The sequence below is a fragment of the Anastrepha ludens genome, chromosome 4, assembly GCF_028408465.1.
Source record: "Anastrepha ludens isolate Willacy chromosome 4, idAnaLude1.1, whole genome shotgun sequence".
NCBI classification, from domain to species: Eukaryota; Metazoa; Arthropoda; class Insecta; order Diptera; family Tephritidae; genus Anastrepha; species Anastrepha ludens.
This window is the reverse complement of record NC_071500.1, coordinates 87724753-87736757: the sequence shown is the minus strand read 5'-3', so window position 1 is coordinate 87736757 and position 12005 is coordinate 87724753. Positions and strand designations below refer to the sequence as shown.

General features: G+C 33.7%; 1 protein-coding gene across 3 annotated transcripts in view; it reads right to left on the bottom strand.

Moving 5' to 3' along the window:
- Nucleotides 1-2783: 2783 nt before the first annotated feature.
- LOC128860092 (F-box only protein 32) overlaps nt 2784-12005 on the bottom strand; it is a 40905-nt gene continuing 31683 nt past the window's right edge. For all 3 annotated transcript variants that reach the window (XM_054097345.1, XM_054097346.1, XM_054097347.1), the window contains 4 exons: nt 6934-7217; nt 6306-6487; nt 3901-3993; nt 2784-3832 (listed from right to left, as the gene is read on the bottom strand). In XM_054097345.1, the coding sequence (XP_053953320.1) occupies nt 3443-3832; nt 3901-3993; nt 6306-6487; nt 6934-7217 (949 nt within the window). In that variant the 3' untranslated portion in view covers nt 2784-3442. The remainder of the gene's footprint in view (nt 3833-3900; nt 3994-6305; nt 6488-6933; nt 7218-12005) is intronic.

Here is a 12005-nt window from a genome sequence, read left to right as displayed (position 1 = left end):
TCGTTGGAGAAGACAGACGGTGAAGAGAGAGAGGGTTTTTGTACTTCTTACAGATAACGTACATTTGGGATGAAATATAAATGTAGAACTTTTAACTGATCTACGCAAATTAAAGACACCATTTCAGGAGATCTTACGACAAGCAAAATTTTCAGGCGACGAATATTTCGTTAGCTTCATTATTTGTGTGTCACATAGAGATAATCTCTGCTTCTTATTCGTATTGTCAAACTTAAAGAAGTAAACGCCAAAAGCAACAACTGCTGCGGAAAACAATTTTGCCCGTGTGACCGCGCATGAAACATCAAAGGAGAATTTCAATGTCTCTCTTCCATAAGTCTCTCTGTGTAAATGGGGGCATATAAACCAAATATATCAACAAAAATATTGGGTGTTTAGTGATATATTTGAACTGCTACTTTTTTTAAGTTTATTAAAAAAATATAGCTCAGGATCTAACAAAAAGAGCATAAATCATACCACTAGATTTTTTGAAAACCTTAAATGAAAAGAGTTAAAGTGAAATTTTTGTAAAGCTATTTTTTACTTAAAAAAACAAATATAGCTCAGGTTGTACCACCAGAATTTTGAAAACCTTAAATGAAAAGACTTAGTGAAATTTTTTTAAAGCTATTTTTTACTAATTTTGTAAATAACTTAAAAATTATAGCTATAAATAAATTTTAATTTTTTTGAAATCTTGTTGCCAGTAATATTTATTAAAGTTTTGAATTTTGAAAGTCAATTCGCATGTAATTTTAAAGTAAAATGTTTCAGAATCTACCATAAACCCATTCTTTCTCAGTTGATTACTGCTTGAGAATTTTTTGACCAATGCTTCCCAATTGAGGAAAATTTTCAAAACTAAAGAAAATATTGGAAAAAACTAATGTATAAAAACAAAGTATTGCTTTGGGAAAAATATGCAATCCAAAAAATATTCGAAAATCAAACAAAAATTTATTTCAACAAAATCCCAAAAAAACAACGTCAAAAATAAAACCCCCCCCAAAAAAAAATTAATGCATTAAAAAAAATACAATATATAAAAACAAAATTTACGAAATGAAAAGAAATTTAAATTCTGTAAAACATACAAACCAAAAATATTAGAGAATTAAAAAATATGCTTTTATTTACTATAAAAAAAAATATATATGTATGTAGAATATAAATATAAATATAAATATAAATATATATAATATATTACGCATTGGGGGAAAAAGAAACCAAAAAATATTAAAGAATAAAAAACAAGTAACAAAAAATATAAGTAAAAAATATGCATAATTAAAAATTAAAAAAATTTCGCGCAATATCGACCTTCTTCAAGTGTTTTTTTTGGTTGACCGCGACCTCTGCTCCCTTGCGGGTTCCGGTCCAGTGCCATTCTCGTGATGCTATCAGGTGGTTTTCTCAACGTGTGACCTATCCATCGCCACTTTCTGCGTTTGATTTGCCTAAGGATGGGTTCTTCATTCGTTAATGCAAAGTAGACAAGACCTAAAAAATTTACAAAATCAGAATAGAAGGCAGACGAAAATATGGGTAAAAACTAAAAAAAGAATAAAAAAATATTGTAAGTCCACAAAGTTATTTCAACAAAACCTAAACCAAAAAAAAAAAACAAAAAAACATTACAATGGGTGGAAAAATTACAAAATCAAAAAAGAAAAACATAGGTTTTGTGCATGGGAAAATAGAAAAAGTATAGCTATTTCAACAAAGCCAAAAACAAAATGGTATTCTACAAAAAAAAATATATATATACATAAAACGAAAAATATTAATAAATATAAAATATTATAAATCAAGAAAAGAATTTTTCGACTATACTCCCTTCCCCAAAAACAAAGAAAAACGTAAATTAAATGATACAAATTATATACCCAGGGCAAATATTATATCCCAGACCAACAAAATTTCAAAAATCAATAAAAAAAAAAATACATCCATTGTACATTACAAAAAATATGAAAAACTAAAAAATAAAAAAAAAGTGCAAAACCAATAATAAAGTATTGCAAAAACAAATCAAAAATAATGAAAATAAAAAGACAAAAAAGTTATACATCGTAGGAGAAATATATAGGACCAAATAAATATAAAAAATAAATAAAAAAAAAACAGAAAATACCAATATTGAGAAATATATAAAAAGAAAAAAAAAAATTACCTGCAAAGCAAAAAACAGAAATATTGAATTGGAAAAATATAAAAATGAAAAATAAATTATATTTTTTCCGAATGGTGTGGATTCTTCACTATATTTCAAAGAAAAAATGTTAATCAAATACAACAAAATTTACAAAATCAATAGGAAAAAATGTACATTGTACATTTCAAATAATATAAAATAAAATTGCGTTGGTCAAAATATAAAAAAGCCAAAAAGAAAAACAAACAAAAATAAAAAACAAAAAAGTTACAAAACCAAAAATAAAGTATTGCAAAACCAAATAAAAAATAATCAAAAAATCTTTAAAAAGACAAAAAGTATATAGGACCAAATAAATATACAAAATTAAAAAACAGATAATACGTATATAAAAACAAAAAAAATGTACCCGTAAAACAAAAAACAAAAATATTACATTGGGAAAAATATAAAAATCAAAAATAAGTCCTATCCTTTTTTTCCGGATGGTATAGGTTCTTCACTATATTTCAAAACGATTAAATTAAACAATGTAAAAAAAAAACAAAACATAAAACGGAAAGCAACCACCTGTACTCTGTTCAAAATACTAAAATATTACCCGTAAAGGAAAAAAATCATAATATGCTGCTTTAAAAGTAATTTTAATGTAATTATATTAATGAATTTTTTCTTCAAACCTATTTTCATAATAATTTTGAGTTTAAAATAATATAAAGTGAAAGTTAAACACAAAATTTATTATTAAAACGTGTATTTTGTTTTTATTGTTGTAATGCATACTTTTCATTTATAGTCTAAAATGTAGGAATAATTCAGCCAAGTCAACGTTCTATAATTTCTAGCGAGCTTACGAAACTAAAAAAAAAAAAAAATTCATTCACGAAATTGTTGTATAAAATATATGAAGAAAATCGTTAAAAAATTCACAATTTGCTGAAGCCTTCACTAAGTAGATGAATTTATAATAGGTTTCATATATATATATATATATTTTTTTTTTTTCAATTTATCACTACAATTTGTTGCCTTGTTTAATAAATTTTACGCACTTAAATATTTTATTTCATTTTTTTTCTGTTTCTATGCTAAGCAGTTTCTTTTTATCCATAAATATACACATGCGGATGGCGCATAGCTCAATCATCATAGCGCACCAGTTATCCAGCTGCCTTCAAAATATATACCACATAATTATCATTTACATCGTCAACAAAACCAATGCCCTAAATACTTTTATCCCTCGCTTCCCTCCTTCCCTCTTTTAGTGTCTTAGAACCCTATTTACAAAGAGAAATATTTTAGAAATTGTGCCGGTGGCACTGGTTGTGCCACCACCAATTGGCCACCACCCGCCGCATCTTCCAACCGCTGTTTATAGTCGGGCATTTCATCGGCAATACATGGATGGCCTTCCGATGGCCAAAATAAACAGGAACATATGCGACACAGTTCCAGCACTTCGGCATATTGATAGTCATCATTAACGCCGTAGGTGCGTCTCAATTGATGATACATTTTTTTCCAGTCCTTTACCTCGTTCATTAGTTTGAGATTGTTAAGATCGAGTATTAAATTTATTTGATATTGTTTGAAGTGAAAGCGACAAAGTTCGCGCCAAATGCGTTGTTCTGAGACCAGAGTGGCCATAGTTTGCCAAGCGTTGGCGGAGGCCTAAACGAATGCGAGACAAAAGTGTTGAGTTGGGTGTAGTTTGTATTTTATATTTACTTTATACTCACTTCGAGGTCCTTATGATCGGCTATGCGTAAAATAATCTCACGTATGCATTCCTCGGGTAAGTCATGCAATTTTGGACGTATTTCTGGGCCGGGCTGGAAAACAGAAATTCATATTTATGTAGTCAACGGGTTAATTGAAAAAAAAAAACAATTTGGAATTTCATAACAATACATTAGAGTTTAGATCGGCAAGTACAAGGTGGTGCAAAATTAATCATCCAATTTTGTTTTTCATTAACTTTTTTACTAATTAAAAAAAAAATAATTCTCATCGATGGAAAACTTTATTTTGACCTTTACGTGCTCCTAAATTACAATGGCTTCCCAAAAAAAGCTTGAAAAAAGAAGAAGTACTGAAACAACTCTCAGAAGAAAGACTCACTTTCCTTACCTACATATATAATTCTATTTCATTACCTGGTTTTGTTTCATCTCAATGGAAAGTAACTCAAGTAAAAATGATCCTCAAACCAGGAAAAACCACTGATCAAGACGAATCATATAGGCCCATCAGCCTATAGCCTATTGCCTCTAAAGTAAGGAAATCCTCTTTCCTCATAGAAATGATGTCTATAATTGAAGAACGAAATATAATCCTAAATTACCAAACCGGTTTTAGAAAAAAACACAGTACTATTGAACATGTCCGTAGACTCATAAAAATATTATCCAGCGGCTTTTTTGGATACATCTGAAGATTTTGACCGCGTTTGACATGATGACATTCTCTATAAAATAAAAGACACCTTATCAATAAACTATTATTTGTTATAATTATCTTATATCTATTAAGACCTACCGCGCAAACCGATATTTCTTTGTCAACAAGGCAAAGAACAGTCTGAATTAAGCAAAAGTTCAGCTGGTGTACCCCAGGGGAGTATTGTGGCACCAGCTTCTGAAGAAACAATAGTTAGAATCTTCGCGGATGCACTGCCGTACTCACAATTGACTCCCACCCCCATGTGGACACCCAAAAACTCTAGTACTTGATAAAATAACTCACTGATTGAAAGAGTGGCGCATTGAGCCAAACAAGCCACAATTTTCCCAAATCACTTTTGCGCTAAATCGTAAAACTTCTTAATTGAAGAAATAAGAAAATATGCCACAACTCACGACTCCAATCGCACTCAAACCCTCTGTGACACAGGAATAGTTGCAAATTCCACAACCATCACCAGACTCAAGAGAAAATCTACAAGAGACCTCATATGTTAATAAATTAGTCTAAGTTATTTTCATATTTATCATCAAAAATATCCTTTTTTTCTCTTAAATGAATGAAATGGCGTTATGTAAAAATATTGCTTAATGTTTAAAAAACAAATCGCAATAAAGTGGATTAAAAAAATTCAAATGTCCGCCATAAGCACCTTTACAGGTAAAATCCGCCAATCGGTCAATTCAAGAATACCTAATTGTTGAGAACATCAAGGTATCGATGTTAAAGGTTGTTAAGCAACACTTTGCGTCACAGCAACAATATTCTCAGTCTTTGGTCGGGCAGTCCTTTCTTTATTCTCAACAGAACCAGTTTCTTGAAATTTTTTCACCAGCCTTTGAATTACCAACCTCATTGGGAAGATTTCTATTCACTTTCTACAAAACAAAAATTACGAATTTTGCGATATGTTGTTCTTAAAGATCGCCCATTTTCATAATAAGTTTCAATAATTTTAACGAGTTGTTTTAACGTGTAAAATTTCACATCTGTCTACTTGACAAATGTCAAAAGTAATATCCGCCAACCGTCATACGGACTCGTGTTGATTGGGAAAGAGAAAGAAAACGGTGGGATTCCAAATTCAAGTTTTTGGTTAAACATTCACGAGATCAAATGGCGAAGTTTTGGTCCTTCAAGAAATCGAGTGGGTGCATTTCTTAAGTTAATTTGTATACATTATTATTGAAAATCTCCCTACTTGGCAAATATTGCGCTAATTTGTGCTACGTAACAAAGTTCTGCAAACAAACATAAAAAAAATTTATTGGGTTCACCCTGTCAGAAGCACGCAGAATATGAAGGAATTTCGAAAAACAATTTTTTTAGTTGTCCACTTTACACAAAATTAACCAGTTAAAAATATATCGAATGCCTGCTACCATAACGAAATAGGTGTGAATATCCCTATCCCATTATTTTTCTTTCCCTGAATGAAGTCAATCAAATGGTTAATCATAGCTAAAGATTGCTTTTAAAAATGCAACATCGATTTCCTGCTGCACTTCCGCTAAACTCAATTTTCACACTCCGTGGGTGCAAGCGGCAAAAAATTTAAAACCAAATAAAACTCTATTTTCCGTGTACCATCTACAAGTTTTGTCATGCTTCCCATATACAAATACAGTACAAATACCACACAAACAGCATTCAGCTGAAAATATACAATAGTAAAACTCACCTCTTTAATTTCGATTTGACTAGCAACGGTTTGTATTCGTTTTATAGTCTCGATGTGCTCTTGCCAGAGATTGGTGCTGCCCAATGGTTTCCCCCAACACTTTTGGCTCTCCTGCGAGACGATATCTTGCAGCTGTATGACCAGGCCACGCAACACATTCAAATGCTGTTGGCTGTCATTGACTGATAAGCGAAACGGCAAAAAATGGTAAATGGCGAATGGTCAGTCAGTTCGTTGGTTGGTTGGTTGATTGTTGAACGAGGCGATATTGTACGAGTTACCGGTTTTTATGATATTCGCACGTACACCGGTGATGTTGTGAAGTGAATGGTCCATTATTAGTTTAGCAAGAGCAAATAAAGAGGCATTACCAGTGTAGGAAATTTCGAAAACATAATAAAATTAGCGACAATTAAAAACTCATAAATTGTTTGCGCAAACTAGTTTGAGCAAAAGTGTTACAACAACTGTACATAGCAGCTATAGGTGAATAGAAGCCTCACTAATTCATTTGGTTAGCGGAAATAGGTGCCATATTTGGTTGCATACTCTTTCGATTGTCACTAATCCACACTCTATATATGCACATATATGTGCATGTGTCTGTATGTATTTTTATTTTGCTTACCATGTGTGGCCACATCTTCAACAATTTGCATCAGCACGCGTTGCGCACTTCCCGACAAATTGACAATACCCTTGTGGGAAACCAACAATCGCAGAAGTGCACAAATATAGTGGAAACGTTTGTGATTGCGCAGTGAAGTCCGAAAGTCGAGACGTCGCACAACCTCGCCAAGTCCATTGAAACCGGCGATTTCGCGTGTACAACGCACGGTTATGTGGCAGTGTGGTGGGACGATAACCTCATCTGAGTCTTCATCAAAACTGTCGTCCGAATTGGATGGAAGTCTAGAAAGAGAGAGAGAGAGAGAGGGAAGAAGGAATGCTTTAAGTCATCTCCAATATAAAAGTATTATTTTAATAGGTGTTACAAGACATTTTCTAAGAAGGCATTAGAAACTCTAGAAACCATTCAGGCTATTATTTACTGCAAATATTTAGATAAAGTATTAATCGTTTATCAAGGAACCAGCATTAACAATGTCAGCCTTGAAGTCCAACGGAGAATATCTCTAGTGCCACTTTGGACTAAGTAGGCAATTGAGTGGTAAAGTCCTTTCTCGATGAACAAAACTAACACTCTACAAGCTCTCATTACACCTGGCCTAACGTATGACGCAGAAGCGTGGACGATGACAACAGCCGATGAAGCGACGATTGGAGTACGCGAGAGAAAGATTCTGCGTAAGATTTTTGGACGTTGGTAACGGCGAATATCGCAGACGATGGAACGGTGAGCTGTATGAGCTTTACGACGACATAGAGATAGCGCAGCGAATAAAGATCCAGCGGCTACGTTGGCTGGGTCATGTCGTCCGAATGGATACTAACGCTCCTAACGCTCCGGCTTTGAAAGTATTCGATGCGGTACCAGCTGGTGGTAGCAGAGGAAGAGGAAGGCCTTCTCTGCGTTGGAAAGATCAGGTGGAGAAGGACTTGGCTTCACTTGGTGTGTCCAATTGGCGCCAGTTAAACTCGGCCAAAACCGCGTAAGCGGTTATCGCGCAAATTAAGAAGAAGAACCGATTTGAAAATACCTCTAGAAATCCCGATATTTATAAATAAAATTAGTTTCTAAATATTATACGTATACCAATATAAATATTTAGTACAAAAATTACCTCAGATGATGGAGCTTAAAAGTCTACACAACATTTTTTGTTATTGTTTCTATTTCAACTTAAAATATTTACAATTTTTCTTTCTTTTTGGGTTTCAACAGTATTTAGAAGCCAATATCACTATATACATTTATTTAAAAAAAAAAATTAACTAATTAATTATATATTTATTCATAAAATTGTGACACCATTTACATCTGCAGGTCAGTTGGTCGTTTGCGCTTAAGCCTCCTCGTCTCGGTTTCCTCTTTTAATGGAAGTTGCCGAATTTCCCTGTTAGAATGTTCTAGTAGTCGGTTTGTGTGTCTTAAGCTGTTGTTGCGTATTTCTTCATGGACTGTTTTTACTTTAAGTTCTCGATGGATATTATCATTTAGTATATACCACTCTGCTTTTGATATTATACGGAGTATCTTATTTTGCATTTGTTGTATAATTTTTATATTTTAAATTTAAAATTTTTAAAAACTGTTTTCAACGGAATCAAAACAATGAGCGTTTTGGAAGTACTTTCAAACCTGTTCAGCTCACGTAAATTTTAATATTTTTTCGAAATTATTTGTGGAAATTCTTTAAATATAATAAGTTTTATAGATCTGATGGTAAACCAGTACAGTTTCTCTTTTTTGCTTTTTTTCTTATATGGAGAGTGACGCACCCTACTGTGCATATGGTCAACGAGCGATGCTTTCACAACATCCCTATTCACTCAGCAGACTAGGGCGCTGTGTGCACGCGATTCTAAGTGTAGACGCATTTTAATATTTAGCGTAGCGAGTGTGTATACGAAATGAAAGAACTAAAAATAAAATGAAATATTTATAAAAAAAAACAGCAATAAACAGAAAGAAGGTAAATGAACGCCTGATGCCACTATATTGAGTGATTTATGTGTAACATTTGTTGCATTGCAATGTGTTGCATGTTGGCCATAGGTGACAGACAGTATGGCAGTAAGACGCTTTTTAGCATTGCCTTTATTGGATGAGATTTTGTTTGTATAGCGAGTAATTTATTGGCATTGACATGTGATTGGTATGTAGAGATTTGTGGAGATTTGCGCACACTAAAAGGATAACAATAGTTTACAAAAACAAAAAAAGGAACAGGAACTAGAGTATCCAATTGATAAGTAAAATCGGTCGCTGAGTTCGAAAATTCAACGAGTTCTACTTTTAAATTCGATAACTGAATTCTTGCTGAACATTTTTATAAAAGACTAGCAAACCCGGCCCGCTTCGCTGGGCACACTAAAATAGAATAGATATGGTTTAGAACAGAAAAGATATGGTTTTCATATTATGTATGTCTTTATTCTCACATTATTTATTTCTTTACTCATACCACGTTTTGGTCTCTATCTCGAGACCCTAGTCACGGAGCGGCATGAAAAATACTCTGAACTAAAGCATTTGTTCATTAAAAACCGAATTAAACCAAACCCTATACGGAAACCACCTTCAATGTCTTCTTAACAATGTGTGTAAGTTTGGTTTAATTCGGTGCAAAGACACGGCCGGTTAGCGAACACACACAAAAAGTTTGGCATATATTTCGAGACCCTAGTCATCAATAGGTATGAAAATTACCCCGTATTAAAGCACTTGTCAACAGCTTTCATTTGATACCCATATTGTACATACACAACCAAAGGTTACCCGGGTCCACATTTTGGTCTCTATCTCGAGACCCTAGTCACGGAGCGGCACGAAAAATACTCTGAACTAAAGCATTCACCAACAGCTTCAATTTGATATCCATATTGTACAAACACATTCTAGGGTCCACGTGTTGCTCTCTATCTCGAGACCCTAGTCACGGAGCGGCGTGAAAAATACTCTGTACTAAAGCATTCACCAACAGCTTCAATTTGATATCCATATTGTACAAACACATTCTGGGGTCCACGTTTTGGTCTCTATCTGGAGACCCTAGTCACGGAGCGGCACGAAAAATACTCTGAACTAAAGCATTCACCAACAGCTTCCATTTAATATACATATTGTACAAACACATTCTAGGGTCCACGTGTTGCTCTCTCTATCTCGAGACCCTCGCCACGGAGCGGCATGAAAAATACTCTGAACTAAAGCATTCACCAACAGCTTCCATTTGATACCCATATTGTACATACACATCCGAAGGTTACCCGGTTCCACGTTTTGACCTATATCTCGAGCCCTATCCACCAATAGGCATCCAAACTATGCGTAAACCATCTTCAATACCTACTTAACAATGTGTGTAAGTTTGGTTTAATTCGGTGCAAAGACACGGCCGGTTAGCGAACACACACAAAAAGTTGACTTTATTTTATATATAAGATGTTATTAATGAAGTCTGTGAGTTGCCGTATATACGCATATACATAAATATATATATGTATCTTTGGGATTAAATATAAATCTAGAACTTTTGCATCATAGCATCTACGAAAATTAAAGACGCCATTTTTAGAGACTTTACGACTAGCAAACATTTCAGGCCACGCATATTTCGTCAGCTTCATTACTTGTGTGCCATATAGAGATAATCTTTTGACACAAATATGGTTCGCATTCAAAGCAAATACTCTTGGCTAATAGTGAGTCAAAATATCAGAATCTCGTGCACTGTTCATGCTCGAATTGACAGAAATGAGATTGAACACATTTTTAAATTTTTTTCACAATTGATGGAAAAAATCTCTAACAAAATGTTCTGAAACCATATATCATATAAGTCCACATTTTCTAGCCCGATTTGTATAAAAGGGATATTGTTTCAAAGGCCTAAGAGGCAGATAGTAGTTCAATTTAATTATACTCATAACTTTTCAAGCAAAATGTTTTTTTTATTAATTTAAAAAAAAATTTTTTTTTTTAAACGCTCTATTTTTAATTTTCAACACATCATTTCATGTTCACAAATGTATAAACTATACAAAATTTAACGATTAAACTATAAAACTCAAAAAATTAAAAATATACCTTTTAAATGAGGTATTTCGAGAGAAGGAGTCTCAAAGGCTATAACATATCATAGGCATAAACAAAAAAAAATCTTCCAATTTAAAATTTATTGTCAATAAATTTTAACTCTTTTTCTAGAGTTTTCCTTGATAAAGTATAGTCATAGGCCCACTTTGTTTTTTATTCCTTTATTATTTCCCGTGGGTGCATAGGGCTTCAACAAAACATTTTAATCTTATTCTGTTAACCGCTCTTCTCTTTACGACATCCCATGTTTGGTTAACTATTTCTAGTTCACGAAGGTTTGAACGCCTCCAAGTATTTCGTGGAGGACCGGGACGTCCGTGTGGGTTTCATCCCAATGCAGTTCTGCTCTTGCTTCCCCTGTCTTTTCTGAGAGTGTGCCCGATCCATCCCCTTTTACGACCACTTATCACCTTTTCGATTGGATCTTGCCAAAAAACTTTACATATTATCCGAACACATTTATTTGTGAAGCGTTGTAGTTTCTGCGTAATGCTTCTCGACACCAGCCACGTTTCACTGCCATATAAAAGTGTGGATTTTCCGCATGCGTTGAATACTCTTGTTTTAGTTTTCTGCGAGATTGGTATATTTTTCCAAATTGGTTGTAGCCGTCCAAAAGCTGATCTAGCTTTACGCAGACGGTTTTCTGCGTCTTCTTCAGCTCCACTATTATATTACTTGAAATTATGCCACGATTACAATATTGTTGGGATTTGTATTCTTGATTCGCATTGCTACCGTTTTCTTGCTTTTTATTTTCAGACCAACGTTTCGTGCAGCGATGACTAGAAAATCTATCTTGACCTGAAAGCAGGCAAATATCGTCAGCATAGTCGAGGTCATGCAGTTGGCGGGATAGCGTCCAAGTGATGCCTTGTCTCCTTTTTTTCAACATGCTGCATCACTTCATCATGTGTGACCGGGGAAAGAAGTGTCGTCAGTGGGCAGCCCTCTTTCACGCCGGATGTTGTTCTAAA